The sequence below is a fragment of the Pseudorca crassidens genome, chromosome 20 (assembly GCF_039906515.1).
Source record: "Pseudorca crassidens isolate mPseCra1 chromosome 20, mPseCra1.hap1, whole genome shotgun sequence".
Classification (NCBI taxonomy): domain Eukaryota; kingdom Metazoa; phylum Chordata; class Mammalia; order Artiodactyla; family Delphinidae; genus Pseudorca; species Pseudorca crassidens.
In genome coordinates, this window is record NC_090315.1 from 3,260,926 (window position 1) to 3,283,761 (window position 22,836).

Sequence of the window (22,836 nt, forward strand, 5' to 3'; positions counted from 1 at the left end):
TGATGGACACTTCCTTAGTTTCCATATTTTAGCTGTTGTAAAGAGTGCAGCTGTGAGAATGACTGCACAAATATCTCCTTGAGATTCTGCTTTCAATTCTTTTGGGTGTATAGCCAGAAGTGGAATTGCTGGATCATATGGTCATTCTATTTCTTTTAAATAAATTAATTTATTTAATTTATTTTTTGTTGCATTGGGTCTTTGTTGCTGCACACGGGCTTTGTCTAGTTGCGGCGAGCGGGGCTACTCTTTGTTGTGGTGGGTGGGTTTCTCATTGTGGTGGCTTCTCTTGTTTCAGAGCACGGGCTCTAGGCGCGTGGGCTTCAGTAGTTGCAGCACGTGGGCTCAGTAGTTGTGGCACGTGGGCTTAGTTGCTCCACGGCATGTGGGATCTTCCCGGACCAGGGCTCAAACCCATGTCCCTCACATTGGCAGGCAGATTGTTAACCACTGCACCACCAGGGAAGTCCCGGTCATTCTATTTTTAGTATTTTGAACTGTTTCCTTTATTGGCTGTACATTTTATGTTCCCATCAAAGGTCCACAGAGTTCTAGTATCTCCACATCCTCTTCAACATAATTTTATTTTCCATTTCATGTTTACTAGTAGCTATCCTAATGAATGTGTAGTGTCTCATTGTGATTTTATTTAGCATTTCCCTAATGATTAATGATCACATACTTCTTGGCCAATTGTGTATATTCATTTTTTAAAATTATTTATTTATTTATTTATTTATTTTTGGCTGTGTTTGGTCTTCGTTGTTCCGTGGACTTTCTCTAGTTGCAGCGAGTGGGGGCTACTCTTCGTTGCGGTGCATGGGCTTCTTATTGCGGTGGCTTCTCTTGTTGCGGAGCACAGGCTGTAGGCACAGGCTTCAGTAGTTGTGGCACACAAGCTCAGTAGTTGTGGCTCACAGGCTCTAGAACGCAGCCTCGGTAATTGTGGCTCACGGGCTTAGCTGCTCCACAGCATGTGGGATCTGCCCGGACCAGGGCTCAAACCCGTGTCCCTGCATTGGCAGGCGTGTTCTTAACAACTGAGCCGCCAGGGAAGTCCTGTATATTCTTTTTTTAAATGGCTATATTTTCCCCTTTTAAAATCAGATTATTTTCTGATTGTTGAGTTGTAGCAGTTCTTTGTGTATATCTAGATACTTATCAAATATATGATTTGCAAATGTTTTTCTTCCATTCAATAGGTTGTCTTTTCACTCTGTCGATTGTGTCCTTTGCACAGAAGTTTGTAATTTTATCGAGTTTTGCTTTTGTTTCCTATGCTTTTCCAATGCCAAGAAGTTATTTCCAAATCCAGGATCATGAAGCTTTTTCCCTTTGTCTTCACCTAAGAGTTTATGGGTTTATATCTTACTGTTAGGTCTTTGATCCATTTTGAGCTCATTTTTGGGTGTGGTGTAAGGTAAGGGTCCAATTTCATTCATTTGAATGCAGATATCCACTTTACTACAATTTGTTGATAAGACTTTTCTCCTCCCAGGACTTCCCTGGTGGTCCAGTGTCTAAGGTTCCACGCTCCCAATGCAGGGGGCCCAGGTTCAATCCCTGGTCAGGGAAATAGATCCCACATGCTGCAACCAAGAGTTCAAATGTCGCTACTAAAAGATCCCACATGCCTCAACGAAGATCCCACGTGATGCAACTGAGACCTGGCGCAGCCAAATAAATAAATAAATAATAAATATTAAAAAAAAGACTTTCTTCCTCCCATTGAATTGTCTTAGCACACTTGTCGATTATTTGATCAAATATATTGGCTTCCAGTTCTGGGCACTCTGTTGTTTCATTGGTCTAAATGTTTGTCTTTATGACAGTACCACAGTGTTTTGATATATAGTTTTATGAAAATACTGTCTTGCTCCAGTTTTGAGTCCCTGGCTTGATGCTAGTCATTTCCCCTTTTGGAGCAGCTGATTAAGTCCACACCCAATCACTGTCTATATCAGGCACTCACACTCTGGATTGCTATACCCCATCCCTTATGTCCTAGAGCCAGGATACCAGGCAACTGGAGACAGCCTCTATGCCCCTGACACCATGAAATTATTCCAGCCACGTCATCCATGGGGAGCCTCAGAGACCTAGCTAGCCCCAGACCTCTTGCTATACATAGGGTGCTCCGTACAGCTCCAGGTTGCTTACTGTGTCCCTGTACAGCCCGTTGTGTGCCCTGCCTGATGCCCTTGTCTCATTCTAAGCCCTAGGTAACACAGAATTCTGCCTTTTATCTACCCAAGTGTCACCAAGAACATATTTTTTCAAGGTTAGGAAGTCCAGCACTTTTTTTTTTTTTTTTTTTTTTGGCTGAGTTGGGTCTTCTTCGTTGCTGTGCACAGGTTTTCTCTAGTTGCGGTAACCAGGGGCCACTCCTTGCTGCAGTTCGCAGGCTTCTCGTTGTGGTGACCTCTCGTTGTGGAGCCTGGGCTCTAGGCACGTGGACCTCAGCAGCTGTGGCACGGGGGCTCAGCAGCTGTGGCGCACAGGCCCAGTTGCTCCGCGGCATGTGGGATCTTCCTGGACGACGTCTCGAACCAGTGTCCCCTGCATTGGCAGGCGGACTCTTAAGCAATGCACCACCAAAGTCCCCTAGGGAGATTCTCTTAAGTACCACATATATTGGAAGCTTTCATGATACACCTTGCACTTCCAGACCTTCCTGGAGTCCTTGCCAGAAATAAGTTGTTGCCAGTATCTGTTACGTTAGCCTTCCCTCCTCTGCCACACGGCAGGGTGCCGCAGTGTGTATGAATCATCTGTACAGTGCTCAGCAGGCAGGAAGCTATGCTTTCTCCCTTCATCTGGAGGACTCACCCGTCTCTTGATTTTTGGGGTATCTCATTCCCTTCCCACTGATTGTTTTGGGTGGGATATTACCCAGTTCTGGAAAAGAGGACTCCAGCTGGCTTCTGCAGGCAGCTTGTGGAGATTGCCCTTCTTAGTGAGTATATTTGATTGACTTGTAATGGTTGGGTTGATTTTTCCACCCTCAAAGTCACCCGACCCAGGACTCTCCAGCTCACACTGCTGGTGTTTGTGATGGTAAAGTTCTTATTGATTAAGGGACATAGAGTTCTATTTACTGTATGCTGTGGATTGACAACAGAATGAAACAGTGAACGGATTTTGTGGGCACCTCTAGTTTGTATTTGCTATTCAGGATGGAATAGCAAGAGGATAAAGAATAGCTGTCAGTCCATATTTAGTTCACTCCAAGCAGTTAATGAGCCATGTTTTCAAGTATTAAAAAGAAGCACATTTTGGAGAGAAAAGCCACAGGCTCAGCTTCATTTTCTGGCTTTTCAGACTTCACTATCTCTTGCTTAAACTTGGCTAAGATCTTAACTTTTTTTTTTTTTACATGTCACACATATGCTTTTCTAGAACTATTTCTGCTGCTTTATTTTAATAACTACATAATCAATAATACCTTTCAGTAATTTCCATTTCACAAGTGTTTTTCTCAGATAATTTAAATTCCCTGTGAAGACACTGCTGCTGCAATTTGAGGTGAAATGATAAATAACTTCCTAGAAAGAAGAGGAGAGACTAGAATCCCACACATTTGTCTTGGGGGCAAGGTGCTCCCCTTGTACACGTGCTCTATTAAAAGATCACACAGTGTCCCAGCAGAAGATGGAATGTGATAGATCACTATTCTTTTTCAGGTAGGTTTCAGATTCTTAAAAGAATTGGAAAATATCTCAGATATGGAGTAATAAATATTGTTTGAAGAAACGTGTTGTTCACTAGGTTCAAACAGAATCACTGACTGTACAGCCAGAAAAGCTGTTTTTCTGGGAACCAGAGTCACAGTTTCACCCTTTCAAGCAATTCTGCATTTCCTGTCATTCTTCCTCCATTATCCCTACCATGGCTCTATCTGAAGTCTTTTCTTTCTTGTCCTGGACCAAATATGCTGAAGGTCATTAAACCGAATACAGAGCTTCAGTCTGTTACCGAAGCAAAATTGGGTCCACTTGCCCATAGGCAGGAAAGCCAATCTGCTGACATCGGGTTGTGGTAAAGGAAAGTGCAGTGTTCATTGCAGGGTGCGAAGCAAGGAATTCAGGGCAGCTAGTACTTAAAAGACCCGAACTCCCCAAAAGCTTCCAGGGAAAGGTTTTCAAAGATAGGATGAGGGAGGGGGTTGTAGGGTGTGTGATCAGCTCGTGGACATTCTTCTGATTGGTTGGTGGTGAGGTAATCTGGAGTCAACATCACCAACCTTCTGGTTCCAACCATTCTGGTGTTTATGTGCTTGCAGACTGCATGTAGTTCATTTTTCCCACTTGGTGCAGGTTTCAGTATCTGTAAAAGAGCTCAAAGGTCATGGCTCAGAATATTATCTATAACCCTTGAAGAGGAACTAAAAGTCCTTGACTTTGTTTAACAAGTAAACAATTATTATTTTGTCTTGTTTGACTGTTTTACTTCCCTTCTGGATTTTCTCACTTCTGTGATTAAATTTACTCTCTGAAACTCAGGGAATGATTTTAGCTAACGAGAGGATCTCGGTCTTTGTTTTCTTTGGAGAAAGAATTCAACAAAGAGACTAAGATTGCAAGGCAGGCACAGAATTCATTAGAAGCACAGTACATGTGGGAAAGCACAAGGCGAGCTCACGGAGTGAGCTGCGTGCAATAGGGGCAGCTTAGGTTGTTAGTATGGGGTTAATCTTCCAGGGTTTGGGCCAGGGTGACTCCCCTTTTCCCTCCCCTACGATAGTGTCATCTGCAATTCCTTATTTGGGCTTCCACCAGACTCCATTTTGAATCTTTCCCAAGAACACCTAAGCAAAACCTATTGGGGGTGGGTGTCAAAATTGCAATGCTAATGATATTATAATGATATTACAATGTAGCCAAAGTTACTAGAGGACGACTTGAGAACCCCCTCTGCGCATGTGTGGGGCTGGGAAATCTTGACCACAAGAATGTGGAGGCTGGGGTGGACCCTCTCATCTTTCATCCAATTAGGGCTCCTAGTCCCAACAGTAGTTTATCAAAAGGGTCAGCATGAAACCAGTTGCAGCAGGTTACCCCGAAGCCTATCTATCTCCTACCTCAAAGCACACGCTGGCTCCATGGTTTTCACCGTCAAGAGTTCCTTGCTGAGATGTTGCAAAGTTTCTGTTTTAGATGCCATTCCAGGGAATTCCTTGGCTGTCCAGTGGTCAGGACACGGCGCTTCCACTGCCGTGGGCTGTGGTTCTGCCTCTGGTCGGGGAACTAAAATCCCACAAGAGCGCAGCACCGCCAAAAAAAAAAACCCCAGCCATTCCTCCATGCACCATGGCCGCATTAAGTGCAAAACAAGTAGGTGGTTTTGATTCTGCTTAATCCTTATGCATGAAGAGGCTGTCCTTGGGCCTGTCCCTGTCTTTCCTGCCTCCGGGAGGCCTAGGAGGCTACACTTTTTCTACAGACAACAGGCAGTCAGAGGACATGGGATGGGGGAGAGGAATCTGTTCTAGGAAAGTCTCATAGGGACCTGTTAGGTTTCAAGTTGTTGAAAAGCGACAGCATAGCTGACAGCCATGAGTGCACATAGAGTATCATTATAATATAGTGTGTCCCTTTGGATGTGTAGATTTGGGAAATTGCTCTGTTTCACAGTCTGAAATAACACGTCACTAAACTTTCTGTAAGTATTCCTGGACTGCTCTCCAGAAATCTGGGTGCGTCCCCTTTAAGATAAGGGGACGCCCCGCCCACCGTTGGAGACTGGAAACTCCGCTTCTCAGAGCCTCTGAAGGAGTCTCAAAGCCACTACCAGCCACTTAGGGAGTGAGTTCTGCTCAGATCTTAGACATAAGTGGTGGCAGAGGAAACTACATTACCCAGAAGCAGCTACGGTGCGAAGCGGCGGTGACTGAGCCAATGAAAGCTTAGGGGGGGACGCATACGTGCGTGCTTATCGCCTGGGGGCGGGACTTCCGGCGTTGTCTCTGGTAGTGGTTGGGTGGTTGTCGGGCTGTTCACCGGTTCAGGGTGTCGGCGTCGCTTGGTGGGCACCGAGGTGACGGAGCGAAGAGCGGGAGGAGAGAAGTTGGCCCCGCTGCCCAGAGGCGGCTGTGAGGCCCCCTGCGCCCGTAGTTGACGACGGTGCCCTAGTTCCCGCCCCGCTCGCCGCCTCTCCCGGCTCCGTTCTTCCCACCTGCCGGTGACGGAGGCGGCCCTGATGAGGCCGGCTCAGGTGGGTGCTGCGTCTCCCGAGCCCCCACCCGGCCCGACCCCCGCCTCCGAGTCCCAAATCCGGAAGGAGGTGGGTCCGCTCAATTCCTTGCCGGTCAGCCCCAGAGTCCAGAACAGAGGGCGGCCTTGGGAGGGGTCCCTTTTCCACCAGTGGACTGGGGTGAGGGAGAGAGTACCCTCGGGGCCGCCGGTGCACGGATTGCAGGTGCTACGGAGTCGGAAGCATTGGGGAAACCTGGGGTCCCTTTTGTCGGGGACAGAGGGGGACGAGGTGTCTCACCTGAAACGGCAACCTGAGCAGGTAGAATCCATGGAAGGTTGTGAAGGGATTGGGGATGGGAGAACCGTGTTCAGAGTTAGAAGTTAAAAATTGGGAGAATAGGATGCGAATGGAGGCAGGGAGATTGCTGAAGAGACCACCGCGATAGACCCCAGGAGAATTATGACAGGGGCTGGGCCAGGAAGGTAGTGCGACATTGGGAGATGGGATGAGATTCTGGAGAAATCTCAAACTTGGAGTAAATGGGATTTCCTGCTGCATAAAATACGGTTGTAAGCAAAAGTAGGGAATGAAGTACCATCCAAATTTTTTTGCCTGAACATCTGAAAGTGGGGAGATAAGGAAGTCAGCGCGAGGAGCAGGTTCGGGGGGAAGATCATGAGTTGTATTTGGACATGTTGATCCTGACATGTATCAAGATGGAGATGTCACCAAATGGAGATACCATATGTGGAGGTGAACATAAAGTCTGGAAGTAGAGGAAGGGGACAGTGTTGGAAATATCAAAGGTATGGAGGGTGTGGACTGGACCAGGGCATGGCCTGGGGATCAGATTGAGGAGGGAGGCTTAAGATTGTTTTGTTTGTTTGTTTTTATTTTTGGCTGCATTGAGTCTTTGTTGCTTCACGCGGGCTTTCTCTAGTTGCGGTGAGCAGGGGCTACTCTTCCTTGTGGTGCGTGGGCTTCTAATTGCAGTGGCTTCTTTTCTTGCGGAGCATGGGCTCTAGGGTGCACGGGCTTCAGTAGTTGCATCACGTGGGCTCAGTAGTTGTGGCTTGCAGGCTCTAGAGCGCGGGCTCAGTAGTTGTGGCGTACGGGCCTAGTTGCTCCGCGGCATGTGGGATCTTCCTGGACAAGGGCTCAAAGCTGTGTCTCCTGCATTGGCAGACGGATTCTCAACCACTGCGTCACCAGGGAGGCTTAAGATTGTTACATGAGATGGGCCCTGTGGTGAGGGAGGGGCGAGAGTTTGAGGGGAGGACATGAGGGCTGGGTGCTGGCATCCCTGGTGCTCCCTTCAGAAAAGAGCAGACCTGACATAGGAGGGCTTCTGGCCTGTGTCTGTAGGAAGGGAGGCCTGGATGGGGTAAGGAACGTCCCTTCTGTGGAGCCTGCAGTGTGTGCTGGTGTGGGTTCTCCACTTGCAGGCTCTACTGATCCTCAGGGCCACTCCTGATGGAGCAAGGGGAAGGTGAGCCAGAGTGGTGCAGCCAGTGGGTCCTAGACGAGGGCACTGCCAGCTCACCTCCAACCCTCAGGGCAAGAGGGATGATCCACTGCTCCCTTTTGAGGATTATTTAATGGGTAGGCCTGGTTGCTGAATGAACTAATAGCTGACCTGCCTGCTCAGCCCCTTGCTACAACTTATTAACTTAAGAATGTATGAGGGCTTCCCTGGTGACGCAGTGGTTGAGAAGCTGCCTGCCGATGCAGGGGACACGGGTTCATGCCCCGGTCTGGGAAGATCCCACATGCCGCGGAGCGGCTAGGCCCGTGAGCCATGGCCGCTGAGCCTGCGCGTCCGCAACGGGAGAGGCCACAACAGTGAGAGGCCCACGTACCGCAAAAAGAATGTATGAAAATTAATTTAAACACTAATTTATCAATATTCCTCTAAATACATACACATAGGTAATTAGAAATAAGCCTGTTCACTCAGTTAAATTTATGCAAACAATTTGTAATTGGCTTGGCATTGATTTACCTCTAGGTATTTGCTTAACAATGCAAAGTTTTATATATGACATCCTCTGAGATCTTAAAAAAGCAGTAAAAATAAAGACCCCAGTTTTCAAAACTGTATCACTTCAGTTGCACTGAAAATATATACAAAACCGTTGTTCCTATGGTCAGTCATAGCTGACACATGGTATGTACTCCTTACGTTAGATAACAATATGACCCCTGTGAGGTTGGAAGCATTCTTAATCTTCATAAACTTTTTCTTTTCCCTGAGGCTCAGGGAGGTTTAACCCTTCTCCAGTGTCACTCAGCTAGTAAGAGACAATACTGTTTTGTGAGGAACTGAGCTTAGACTCTCAGGCTGAGATCTAATTACACCAGGGTAGGGCAGAAGTGGTGGTCCAGCTCTGCTGTAGGATCCTGCCACTGTTACCCATTTCACATGGCTTCCTTCCCCCAGGGTCCCATGGCAGTGGCAGAAATGCTTATGGACCCTGTACAGGTGAATGGAGGGGTCCCACCTCTCACCCATCCCAATTATCACCCTGATAGTTTTATCATCCTGATCTGTATGCCCTCAGGGAATGGTAGTGTCCCAGGACTTCTATCCCTTTTTTGTCTCTTGCCTCTGTAGACCCTGTGCTTTCACCAGGTCCAGGATCCTATATTTAGTCCCAGGTTATATAGAATAGTTCCATTTCTGACAATTGATGGGGTAAGATGTGGCAGACAGTCCTGACTACATTCAGGATTCTGAATGTTCAGACAGTTGCAGGTGATACTGAGGTGGGATGTTCAGAGAACTGCAGGTCTCTGTTATATCTGGTGGGAATGGGGAGCTGGGATAGGGGTTCACAGGTATCAGGCCTTGAATGATAGCCTGAGGTCCTGGTTCTCTCATCTCAGGTTGATGGGAGGTATGGAAGGTTTGAAGCAGAGGAGGAAGGTGCTATGACTCATGTTTTAACAGATTCCCTCTGGCTGTAGAATAAAAGACAGACAACGGTGCGAGTGAAGGTAGGGAGACCTGAGGGGAATTTCTGCAGTCATCTAGGTGAATGTTGGTGGTGGCTACATCCGAGTGGTGGCTATGGAAGTAGGGAGTGGTTGTTTTCTGGATGTGTTTTGAACTAGAGCTGTCCGTGTTTTATTTATTTTTTAAAATGTATCAGTATATTTTTAATTGAAGTATAGATGATTTACAGTATTGTACTGTCCATATTTTATCTAATGGAGAGTGAGGGATTCAAGAAAGTGGGCTGATAGGAAGAATTGGGGATGACTTCATGTTTCTGGACTTGTTAGGAAGGATGGATGCCTCATCAACTAAAATGGGCGAAGTCAGCTTTAGGAGGAATTTGCAGGTGGAATAAGGAGAGTCCGTTTTTGTCCACGTCACAAATGTTCCAGAGACACCCAAGGGGAGGTGTTGAGTGGGCACTTTTACACAGAGAGCTGGAGTTCAGAGGATGGATTCAGGATGGAGACAGCCACAACAGAGTGGCTGTGTGGACTACGATGAAGCCGAAGGTAAGATTTAGGCGGCATCATTTCTAGTTTATGGTGGTGATGCCACTAGAGGACAAGGAGTGAGAATGAAGGGCCTCAGGACTAAGTCTGTGGGTTGGGTACCTGGCTGGTGGTGATGCGCATCACGAAGACAGATGAGGGAGCAGAGTGTTCTTGTCTGTGCATGACAGCGGGATGTAGGCGTGAGAGTCTTCTGAGGCCAGAGCGAACATGAGATGGATGTTGAGGGAGGAAATGGGATCAGCTAGGAGAGTCGCTAGACTTAGGGTGCAGTCACAGTGTGGGTGGGGAGGTCGGTGTACCTGGGCTTCACGTGAGGAGAGAAGTTGCTGACTGCTTATGGGACAGTTCGTGCAACACGGAAGAGGGAGAGGGCTAAGGGGACATGAGGTCTCACATAAAAACGGTGGCTGGGGAGGAAGGAAAAAACAGGGCCAGGTGGTGAGACCTTCTAAGAAGGGCTTTGGGCAGGCCCTGGCCCCAGGGGACTTTGGTGTTCAGGGGCAGGACTGGGCTGAGATGAATGCTGGATGCATTTCCATTCACTGCCTGGATTCCATGTGCAGAGTGCCCTATAAGGAGGTGAAGGAAGTGCCTATGGTGTGGGCTGGGGCTGTCTGTGGAACTGTCACTGTGGAAGGGTTAGAGTCATGAGGAAGGTGCAGTCCAACGAGTGAGATGCAGGTAACGAGGAGTGTGAATGGTTGGCCCTGGGCCCTGGCACTGGGCGCTTGAGGACAGGGACGAGTCTGAATGTGTCTGAGGGTCAACACCTGGGGAACCCCAGGGAAACTGTGTGGCAGGAGAGGGGTAGGGCCATGCATGCAGTTCCACACCTTAGGTGGTGGTTTTCTGCTCCCTCCCCCATGTGTTTTATGCTGTGTGCCAGACACAGTGATCAATGGTAATAAGGAGAGAGCAGGCACTGGTGCCACTGGGACCTGGTATATATTCCATGGTGGGACGTGTGGGAGGAGGATGAGCAGGGATGGATGTGTAGGGGGAGGGCTGAAGGTCCTGGAAAGGGAAGTGCATCAGTGATTGCACCCACAGGATTTTAACTAGTGGAGACGAGTGAGTCGTGATACAGAGAGGCCAAGGACATTAAAAGACAGTTTTATTACTTATATTTCCCAAGAGGAGGAGGTACACTATGTAACAGAGCTACCTCTAGAAGCACCAGATTCGGTCAGGAGGCGTGAGCACAAGCTAAGGGACACCAAAGGTCAGAGCCTTTATTAGACTTTTGAGGGAAATGCAGGGAGGATTGGATGAAAAGTTTATGGGTGACTAGTTTGTATAATTCTGTGTACCTGGGGTATGGGAACTGTCCCCAGCTGTCTGTTACCTGGCCCTGGGCTGCTTTAGGGCAGGGGAAATACTGACCTGGTTCGTGAGAGTTAGTTAAGGAGTTGGTTGAGAGTATGGGCTCTGTATTGCAAGGGAGATGTAAACAAATTTGGGCATTAGTTTAGCCCTGTAATTAATGGATGGCAAATAGATAAATACAGAATCCACAAAAATATAGTTGAAACAAGAAGCTGTCCATGAACCAAACTCTTCCAATTTTGGCAGGACCGTGTGGTCTTTGAGGACGTGGCTGTGTATTTCTCCCAGGAGGAGTGGGGCCTCCTTGATGAAGCTCAGAGACACTTGTACCATGCTGTGATGATGGAGAACTTTGCACTTGTGATCTCCCTAGGTAAGGTCCACAAGCTCAGCCAGTTCCCTGAGCTGTGCTCTGTTCTTTCCCTTTTCCCAGGGGGCAGCTCTGTACTCCCCACACTGAGACCACGGATACTGCTTCCTTTCCTGGTTTCCTGGCATACGTGTTGTTGGTGCCGGGGCTTGACTGTGTGTACAGTGTCATTTTTCTCCACAGGGAGCCCCATCTCTTCTACTCTGAGTCCTTCCAAGATAGGGCTCAGGGGTCAGAAATCTAGATTTTGTCTGAGACCCCTTCAGACTTGGCCTGTTCTTGGTTGGGTCCTCAGTCTAGATGCTTGGACTCTTGTTGTGCCAGGCCTTACCCCTCCCTCTTGCTGACTTTTCTTAGGGCCTTCTGTGCCAGGAATTTTAGCACCAACCTAATTACTAATTTGGGGAACCACTGATTGTTACTACAGTCTCCCCTGTGAAGTTCTTATAATTTTAGAATGCCGAAAGCCCTGTGTTGGATCTCTGTCTACATGTGCTGGCCCCTTCTTTTTCTGTCTTTCACGTAAGACTAACCTCTTTCAGGTGCCACATCAATGCTCACCTGCAGCAATGGGGAGGACTCTGGGTACCTGCTAGTCTAGTGTGGTCACTACTACATCAATGGCAGGAGACACTCAGAAGTACCCGGGCTTGGTGTGAGGTCCTGGGAAATGGTGTGATGTCAGAGCTCGGAATCTGTCCTGCGTTCACTATTGATTGATGCTTGGACCAGTGCCACACCTCATTTCTTCCCCACTCTTATTTCTTCTGTCACACTCCAACCACACTTTTGTGACTCTCACTTGTCACATGTTCTGTTTCATTGCTCCCTTTGCAGTGTTCAACATTTGACCTATATGTAAGATATCGTGAGGTCTGCATGTATCCTTATATAGTCCTTGAACTTTAGCATTTCTTTTGCATCAAGTATTTGTAGGTCTGGGCACAACCTTCGACACAGTGCTCATCTGTCACCAGTAGCCATGGCCATGTTGACTTGGAGGCCTGCCTCTCCTCCCTGCTCTGGTGTGAATGTTTGTGTTCCTCCATGTTCCATATGTTGAAAACCCCATGCAGTGACAGTATTAGGAGATGGGGCCTTTGGGGTGATTAGATCATGAGGGAAGAGCCCTCATGAATGAGATTTGTGCCTTTATGAAAGGGACCCCACAGAGCCTCCTAGCTCCTTCCAACATGTGAGGACACTATGAGAAGTCTGCAACCCAGGAGAGTACAGGCTGATCTGTGGGTTCAAGTCTCCAGAAGTGTGAGAAATAACTTTCTGGTTTTATAAGCCAGCCAGTCTGTGGTATTTTGTCATAGCATCCGAAATGGACTGAGACAGTAACTCATCCTTCAGTCCTTGCCTATTGTCAGGGCTCTCTCATCATGGGAGCTATGCAGGCCCATCTCTGCACAGCAGACCTTCCTCTCTCTGGCTTTAGTCTTCGGTGTGTCATTTCTGATGGGGCTGCCCCTTCTACCAAAATAATCATGCACTTCATCGGCATTTCTCTGCTTACAGGTTGTTGGCATGGAGCACAGGATGAGGAGGCACCTTCTGAGCAAAGTGTTTCTGTAGGGATGTCAGAGGTTGGGACTCCAAAGCCAGATCCATCCACCAAGAAGGCCCAGCCCTATGAGATGTGTGACCCACTGTCCAAAGACCATTTGCACCTACCTGAGCATGACGGAATGTACCCTGATGAAGGGCTGTATATTTGTGAGGAAAACCTTTTCCAGCACCAGAAGGAGCAGATTAGAGACAAACTTTCCAGAAGGGATGAGGGGCAGCCTTCATTTCTTACCAACAGCAACATTCACTCGGCAGAGAGGACCTTGACATGCAGCAGAGACAGAAAGGACTTCCCAGGCAGCATAGGCCTTCTGAAGCAGCCGACCCCTCACAATGCGGGGAAGCCACACAGGGACACTGAGTGTGGGGAAGCTTTTGATAGTGGGCAGAGTGATTACAGGTGCACTCAGTGTGGGAAAGCCTTCCGTCAAAAACAGATCCTTGTTGAGCACCAGAAAATCCACACTGGTGTAAGGCCTTATGAGTGCAGCAAATGTGGTATGGCCTTCATTAGAAAGTTTCACCTTGTTCAGCACCAGAGAATCCATACTGGAGAAAGGCCTTTTCAGTGCAGTGAATGTGGGAAATGCTTTAGGTACAACTCCACACTCATTAGTCATCAGAGAGTTCACACTGGATTGAGCCCTTATGAGTGCAGCAAATGTGGGGAATTCTTCAAGTACAATGCCAACTTCATGAAACATCAGAGAAAACACAATGGAGAAAGGCCTTATGAGTGCAGAGAATGTGGAAAATTCTTTAGGTACAACTATAGACTGGTAAGGCATGGGAGAGTTCACAGTGGAGAACGACCTTATAAGTGCAGCGAATGTGGGAAATTTTTCAGGTACAGCTCCACATTCATTAGACATCAGAGAGTTCATACTTCAGAAAGGCCTTATAAGTGTAATGAATGTGGGAAATATTTTAGGTATAATTCCACACTCATTAAACACCAGAGAGTTCACACTGGAGAAAGGCCTTATGAGTGCACTGAATGTGGGAAATTCTTTAGGTACACATCCACCCTCATTAGACATCAAAGAGTTCATACTGTAGAAAGGCCTTATGAGTGCAGCTTGTGTGGGGAATACTTTAGGTCCAAGTCCAAACTCATTAAACATTGGCAAAATCACACTGGAGAAAGGCCTTACGAGTGCAGTGAATGTGGGAAGGCATTTAGGTACCACTGCAGACTCATTAGACATAAGAGAGTTCACAGTGGAGAGAGGCCTTTCGAGTGCAGCGAATGTGGGAAATTCTTTCGATACAACTCCAACCTCATTAAACATTGGAGAAATCACACAGGCGAGAGGCCTTATGAGTGCAGAGAGTGTGGGAAAGCCTTTAGCCACAAGCATATACTTGTTGAGCATCAGAAAATCCATACTGGAGAAAGGCCTTATGAGTGCAGCAGATGTCAGAAAGCCTTCATTAGGAAGTCCCACCTTGTTCATCACCAGAAAATCCACACTGAAGACAATATGAGTGCTGTGAATGTGGGGAATTCATTAGATACAACTCCAACCTCATGAAGCAGAGAATTCACAGTGGTAAAGGCCTTATGAAAGGGCCTACTGTATAGCACAGGGAATTATATTCAGTATCTTGTAATAACTTATAATGGAAAAGAAAGAATTTGGAAAAGAATTATATATATATATAATATATATATAAACTAAATCACTTTGCTGTACACCTGAAACATTGTAAATCAACTATACTTCAATTAAAAAACAAAAGACCTTACAAGTGCAGAGGTTATGGTAAATTATGTACTACTCCTAACACTGAAGAAGTACCTCATGAGTTATGTTGGAGTGGGCCTTCTCAGTACAGTGAGCATGGAAAGTTGTTTTGGTACAGCTCCCCACTCGTTAGACATCGAGTTCACACCAGACGAAGGCCTTCTAAGTACAGTGAATGGAAGTCTTCAGGTGAAACTCCAACTCCATTAAACATCTATTTCACAATGGAGAAAGGTCTAAGTGCAGCAAATATGGGCATATGTTCAGCCAAAACTCCCACCTCATTCAGCACCAAAAAGTTCACACCAGAGAGAGTATTGCAAATGTGGAAAGACTTTAGCAAAACGTCTGCTCTAATCTGTCCCTGAGAACTATTGTTTTTTCTTTGATTGTGGTAAAATATATGTAACAAAGTTTACCCTCTACCTTTTAAATTGTTGGGTGTAGTGTGTTTAAAAATTCACATCTAATCTCCAGAATTTTTTTCATCTTGCAGAAATGAAACTATGCCTCTTAAACAACATCTCTTTCTACTCCTTCCCTACCTCACCTGGCAACCTCTTTTTTACACTCAGTCGATTAATTTGATTACTCTGGATGCTTTATACAAGTATAATCATACAGTTTTCACCTCTTTGCAACTGGCTTATTTAGCTTAGCATAATTTCCCCATGTTGAAGCACTTGTCAGCATTTTCTTCTGTTTTGAGAAGGAATCAGAATTGACCTAAGACATGGGGAAGGATTCTGATGGTCAATACAAATTTGCCTGATATGATGCTATTTAGAGAAGAGGAGATCCAGATTTTATATGGAATATTTATTGACAGCTTTATTGAGGTACTGACATACTCAATTTCATATTAAAATTGTAAAATGTATTTTCACATCTGTGTGCACAATGGGACTATCACCAAAGTCACGAGGGCTTCCCTGGTGGTGCAGTGGTTGAGTCCGCCTGCCAATGCAGGGGACACGGGTTCGTGCCCTGGTCCGGGAAGATCCCACGTGCCGCGGAGCGGCTAGGTCCGTGAGCCATGGCTGCTGAGCCTGCGCGTCTGGAGTCTGTGCTCTGCAACGACAGAGGCCACAACAGTGAGAGGTCCGTGTACCGCAACAACAACAACAACAAAAATAAGTCACAATAATGAACATGTCCATTACTTAATGGAGTTTCCATTAGCCACTTTGTATTCTCTCTCCCAAGCCTACCCAAGTTGCCATCTCCAAGTAGACACTGTAGTTTCCATTTTCTAGAATTTCATATAAAGGGAATCCTACAGGTTTCCTTGTTATGACTGTTTTCACTGAGTGCATGAATATATTTTTAGTATTATTCATGTGTGTGCAAAGGAATGACACTAAATAAAAATAAGGAAGGCTTTGTTATGTATTAGAGCTGCATTGTTTGTAAGAAACGTGGTTTTTTTTCTGACAATGAGAAAAAGTTGTTTAAAGTGGGAAGTGAAGTTGAAACTAAGTAATTTAAACTGAAATTCAGTTTCATATGAATTCATTATAAAAGAAAGAATTTTGAACCATCTGCGTCGTACAAAAGCTTCCACTGACACATCGTTCTAGATTTTTCTCTTATTTGGCTTCTTTTTTCTAGTCGTGTCTTTAAGCTATATCTTTGTGTCATAAAGGTTCTTAGGGAATTTTAAAAATCATTTGTTGTGGTAAAATTCACTTAACATACACTTTATCATCTCATTATTTTAAGTGTTCAGTTCTGTGATATATTGGGATCTCCAGTGAAATAGAACCATCTTGTATGTGTGTGAGCGCGTGCATTTTTTGTAGAGACAGAGAAAGGAGAGAGAGATTTTTAAAGGAATTAGCTGATGTGATTGTGATAGCCAGCAAAGTCTAAAATTTGCAGGGTAGGCCAGTAGGCTGGAGACCCAGTGAAGAGTTGCCGTCAAGACAAAAGGCAGTCTGCTGGTACAATTCCTTGTCATCTTTTTATCATGTAATCCTCAAACCAGGTGGCTCTTGAGAAAATGAAAATTTACAAAGGTCAGCAGGCATTATAGACCAGGAAATCAAAAGAGAATAGTTTTAGAGTGAGAGCTAGGAAACAATCACAGAGGCCACTGTCTGGTTGTATTTTTAAAGTCCCAATGTGCACAATGTACTTAATGAAAAATTTAAGATAATTGTATCTGAATTTAAGTCTTTCTGTTTCATGAAGTTCATGACAGTCAAAATTTAGAGATTTGAGGCATTAAGAGAAGATACTTAAAATATTTAAATGTGCCCATTTTTGTGTAATTTTAGACATACGAGTTTTAGATTCGTATTAAGAAATAAGTCAAAGACCCTAGAAATGAAGAAAATAAGAGCAGATAGAGGGAATTCCGTTTTCTGTCCTGGCGTGTAAGAAGCTGGAAGTTATCACTCCATCCTAACAGCAAGTAAAAAGCTGAAAATACTGAAAATCAACAACTCTTATTAGGTTCCTGAGAGCAGTCTTGAGTTCTATTTTATATTTGCTGTACCCGTTGCCAATTTGTATAGTCAATCTCTCCTACCTAAAAAAAGTAGTGAGATTTCTTGTTTTCTTAACTGGTCACATGTTGAACTTTATTTTAGTTTTCACTCATTGTCCATCACCCACCTTACACCTTTGTCTTTGCCAGACCTTCAGCTAGGCAGAGGTTTCTTTGTTTTGGTTTGCTTTTTAATTTGGTGGATGGACCAAAAATTCAAAACCAGAATGGTCCGACTCTCCAAGGGATCCTGCCTTCATTGTATTGTTGCAGGTTTATTTTTGGACATGGATTTACCGTCACATTCCCTGGAGAATCCCCCAGATTCCGGACATAGTGCTCCAGGATTCCATTGAGAGCAGCAACTCAGTTTCCTCTAGTAAAAAATAGTAATCATCATCACCTGGGCAGTAGAGCATTTCACTTTTTTTCTAAGTGGCATGAGGAGCCCAAAATGACCAATTGGCTGTCTCATATCCCAATTCAGGTTTATAATATTATTCTGCTGGTGGAATTTTTCTCCTTTAAAGAAAAAGTCCTCCCAACATGCAGAATTTACCATTGAGGGGATGAGTAGCAGAAATTACTTGAGAGGGTTATTAGGTAATATAACGTGGAAAAGTAGGCTTGCTAGATTTAGTAAACAATATCTGGCTCAGTAAATTTTGAAAATTTCTAACTCCCTATGCACATATACACTGAAATAAGAAGGAAATGTTGCATAGGACATACTTATATAAAAATCATTTGTTGTGTTTCTGAAGGAAATTATAACTAAGTTTCATACCTCTTTAAGTATACTTACCTGGTAATTTGCTTCTTCTTAACTTTTCCTTGTTTTGTAGTATTTGTTTATAAAATTCCTTGTAATTACCCTCTATATTCCATTTAGTTTGTTTCATAGTTTCCAGGGTAGTCTCATCCAATTTATTTGATTCCTTTGTCCACTGAACATTCCTCATGGAGACACAGGCTGTAAGTAGCATTGTGAGCTGGAGGACAGATGATACTGTCCAGTGTGGAAGACCACTACAACTTCTCCTTTGATTTTTAAAAATCTTTTTCACCCACATTCTTCTTAATAACAATCTTATTTTATCGTCTTCTTTGCTAGTAGTGGAAAATTTATATCTCTCATGCTTAACTGTTATTACATGCTGTTTTATAGTTGACTGCCCATCATTTCCAATATTGATCAAACAATTGCACTGTGTCAACTTTTTGCAAACCATTACAAAAAGTGGACTACAAGAGACTTAAGGCATCCTAACAAATCAGTATAGGAACTGGAACGAAAATCATTAAATATAGGAAATACCCTGTATAGACAGAACTGGCCACCCTATTGCAGATGTGTCTCATGAACCTACCACTGTTCCTGAAACTGAGTAGAGGTTTATTGAACACGTGTTAGAGCAGTAAATACACATGACATTATGGTTCTCCTATTTATTTTTTACATTTCCAGTAAGTTCTTCAAAATATCATCTCGACCCTATCTCTCCAAGTTGTTAGAGTCCAACGTTTTCAAATGTGAAAAGGAAGCACTGTTTGGAGATAAAAACCTGAGTGTGGTGAAGGTTCTAGCACAGCCACAGGTGCAATTTCATTCTATGACTTTTTCAGACGTCTCTGTCTCTCACTCCAACTTCACTGAGATCTTAACTTTCTTTTGGCTGTAACATACGTTTCTCTACATTTTTGTCAATTTTGTTGCATAGCTACATAATTATTATTATTAACTTTTTGTAATATCCATTTCGTAAGTAATTTTCAGAGATAATTTCAACTCCCTGTGCATTCACTGTTGCTGCAATTTCAGGTGAATTGTTAAATCAGTTTCCATAAAGGAGATGAGACCATGGAATGCCAAACCTTTTTTTCCATGGTAAGATGCCCCCTTTGCACAAAGGTTTCGACAGTTAGAAGGTCACCTGCTATCTTGGCAGAAAATGGCATGTGATTATTTGCTCTCCTTTACAGACAGGTTTCAGATTTTAAAAGAAATGGAAAATACCTCAGAGAATAATAAATATCTCAATAAATTTTACTTGCTAGGTCAGAAAGCAATCAATGATTATCAAGGCCAGAAAGATATCCCTCTCCAACTCTCCCTTATGCCCTGTCTTTTCTTGAATATTGAAGGTCATGAAACATCTTCCAAAACTTCAGTCAACATGTCTTTGACAAGCAAGAAGATAGCTGATAGCATAGAGGGAACATACCTCAACTTAAAAAAGGCCATAAAAACCTACAGCTAACATCATACTCAATGGTGAAAAGCTAAAAGCATTTTCTCTAAGATTGGAAACAAAAAAGACAAGTGACTTGCTACTTTTATTCAACATAGTTTTGGAAGTCCTAGCTATGGCAATCAGAGAAGAAAAAGAAATAAAAGGAATCCAAATGGGAAAAGAAGTTAAACTCTCACTGTTTCCAGATGACATGATACTATACATAGAAAATCCTAAAGACACTACCAGAAAACTACTCGAGCTCATCAATGAATTTGGTAAAGTTGCAGGTTACAAAATTAATACACAGAAATCTGTTGCATTTTTATACACTAACAATGAAAGATCAGAAAGAGAAATTCAAGAAATAATTCCATTTACCATTGCATCAAAAAGAATAAAATAACTAGGAATAAACCTACCTAAGGAGATAAAAGACCTGTACTCTGAAAACTATAAGATGCTGATGAAAGAAATTGATGATGACACAAACAAATGGAAAGATATACCATGTTTTGGATTGGAAGAATCAACATTGTCAAAATGACTATACTACCCAAGGCAATCTACAGATTCCATACAATACCTATCAAATTTTAAAATGGCATTTTTTACAGAACTAGAACAAAAAAATCTTAAAATTTGTGTGGAGACACGAAAGACCCTGAATAGCCAAAGCAACCTTGAGAAAGAAAAACAAAGTTGGAGGAATCATTCTCCCTGACTTCGGACTATACTACAAAGCTATAGTCATTAAAACAGTATGGTACTGGCACCAAAAACAGTAATATAGATCAATAGAGCAGGATAGAAAGCCCAGAGACAAACCCACACACCTATGGTCAATTAATCTGTGGCAAACGAGGCAAGACTATACAATGGAGGAAAGACAGTCTCTTCAATAAATAGTGTTAGGGGACTTCCCTGGTGGTGCAGTGGTTAAGAATCCGCTTACCAATGCAGGTGACACAGGTTTAATCCCTGGTCCTGGAAGATCCCACATGCTGCAGAGCAACCAAGCCTGTGCGCCACAACTACTGAGCCTGTGCTCTAGAGACCACGAGCCACAACTACTGAGCCCATGTGCCACAACTACTAAGGCCCACTTGCTCTAGGACCTGTGCTCCACAACAAGAGAAGCCACTGCAATGAGAAGCCCATGCACCACAACGAAGAGTAACCCCCGCTTGCCACAACTAGAGAAAGCCCACACAGCAATGAAGACCCAATGCAGCCAAAAATAAATAAAATTAAAAAAAAATAGTGCTGGAGAAACTGGACAGCTAAATGTAAAAAAATTAAAGTAGAACATTCTTTAAGACCATACACGAAAATAAACTCAAAATGGATTAAAGACCTAATTCTGAGACCAGACACTATAAAACTCTTAGAGGAAAACATAGGCAGAACATTCTCTGATATAAATTGCAGAAAGAGCTTTTTTGATCCATCTCCCAGAGTAATGGAAATAAAAACAAAAATAAACAAATGGGACCTAATTAAACTCAAAAACTTTTGCACAGCAAAGGAAACCATAAACAAAATGAAAAGACAACGCACAGATGGGAGAAAATATTTTCAAATGATGTGACCGACAAGGGATTAGTCTCCAAAATTTACAAACAGCTCATGCAGCTTAATATCATCAAAATAGACAACCCGATTAAAACATGGGCAGAAGACCTAAATAGACATTTCTCCAAAGTAGACATACAGATGGCCAAGAGACACATGAAAAGATGTTCAACATCACTAATTCTTAGAGAAGTGCAAATCAAAACTACAATGAGATATCACCTCACACCAGTTAGAATGGCTATCATCAAAAAATCCACAAACGGGCTTCCCTGGTGGCACAGTGGTTGAGAGTCCGCCTGCCAATGCAGGGGACACAGGTTCGTGCCCCGGTCCGGGAAGATCCCACATGCCGTGGAGCGGCTGGGCCTGTGAGCCATGGCCGCTGAGCCTGTGCATCCAGAGCCTGTGCTTCGCAACAGGAGAGGTCACGACAGTGAGAGACCCGCGTACCACAAAAAAAAAATTTAAAAATCCACAAACAATAAATGCAGGAGAGGATGTGGAGAGAGGAAACCCTCCTACACTGTTAGTGGGAATGTAAATTGGTGCAGCCACTATGAAGAACAGTATGGAGGTTCCTTAAGAAACTAAAAATAGAGCTACCATGTGATCCTGTAATCCCACTCCTGGATATATATCTGGAGAAAATCATGGTCCAAAGGGATACATGCACCAAAATGTTCATTGCAGTGTTCTTTACAATAGCCAAGACATGGAAGCAGCCTAAATGTCCATTGACAGAAGAATGGATAAAGAAGGTGTGGATGTGTTACATATATACAATGGAATATTACTTAGCCATTAAAAAGAATGAAATAGGGCTTCCCTGGTGGCGCAGTGGTTGAGAGTATGCCTGCCAATGCAGGGGACGCGGGTTCGTGCCCCGGTCCGGGAAGATCCCACATGCCGCGGAGCAGCTGGGCCCGTGAGCCATGGCCGCTGAGCCTGCACGTCTGGAGCCTGTGCTCTGCAACGGGAGAGGCCACAACAGTGAGAGGCCCACGTACCGCAAAAAAAAAAAAAAAAAAAAAAAAAGAATGAAATAATGCCATTTGCAGCAACATGGATGGACTTAGAAATTGTCATACTGAGTGAAGTAAGTCAGACAAAGACAAATATCGTATGATATCACTTATATGCAAAATATAAGAAATGATACAAATGAACTTATTCACAAACAGAAACAGACTTACAGACTTAGAGAACGAACTTATGGTTACCAGAGGGAAGGGCAGGCAGGGGGGACAGATAGTTAGGGAGTTTGGGACTGACATGTACACATTGGTATACTTAAAATGGATAACCAACAAGGACTTACTGAATAGCACAGGGAACTCTGCTCAAAATTCTGTAACAGCTAATTGGGAAACGAATTTGAAAAAGAGTAGATACACGTATATGTATACTGAATCACTTTGCTGTACACTTGAAACTAACACAATATTGTTAATGAACTGTACCCCAATATAAAATAAGTTAAAAATAAAACGTCGAGGATTGGCTCTCAAAGTGTGTCTGAGGCTGAAATGTCTCTATTTACAGAGCTAGGGAAAACTCTAGGGGTCACTTCCTGTTACCCAATCAGCACAGTGATTGGATAAATGTCATGGAAGGAACTATTTTAGAGAATCCGAATAGATTCAGTTTCCCATGGAAACTCCAATAGGAGAAACCATGATTTATTAAAGAGGCCTCCACATTGGTTTGGTGGTAGATTTTCTTTATTGTATTTTATCTATTTTAGACTTTATGGGTTGCATTTTGGGGGGAAACAGATTGGTTTTCCTGATCTAGGGAATTTTTTCT

At 44.0% G+C, this 22,836-nt stretch overlaps 1 protein-coding gene across 1 annotated transcript in view; it reads left to right on the forward strand.

The window, feature by feature from the left end:
- Positions 1-14,731, forward strand: part of LOC137214299 (zinc finger protein 304-like) — a 43,156-nt gene extending 28,425 nt beyond the window's left edge. Inside the window, 2 exon segments of the mRNA XM_067717831.1 lie at positions 13,455-14,452; positions 14,455-14,731. Of these exon segments, the coding sequence (XP_067573932.1) occupies positions 13,455-14,452; positions 14,455-14,564 (1,108 nt within the window). The 3' untranslated portion in view covers positions 14,565-14,731.
- Positions 14,732-22,836: the final 8,105 nt, after the last annotated feature.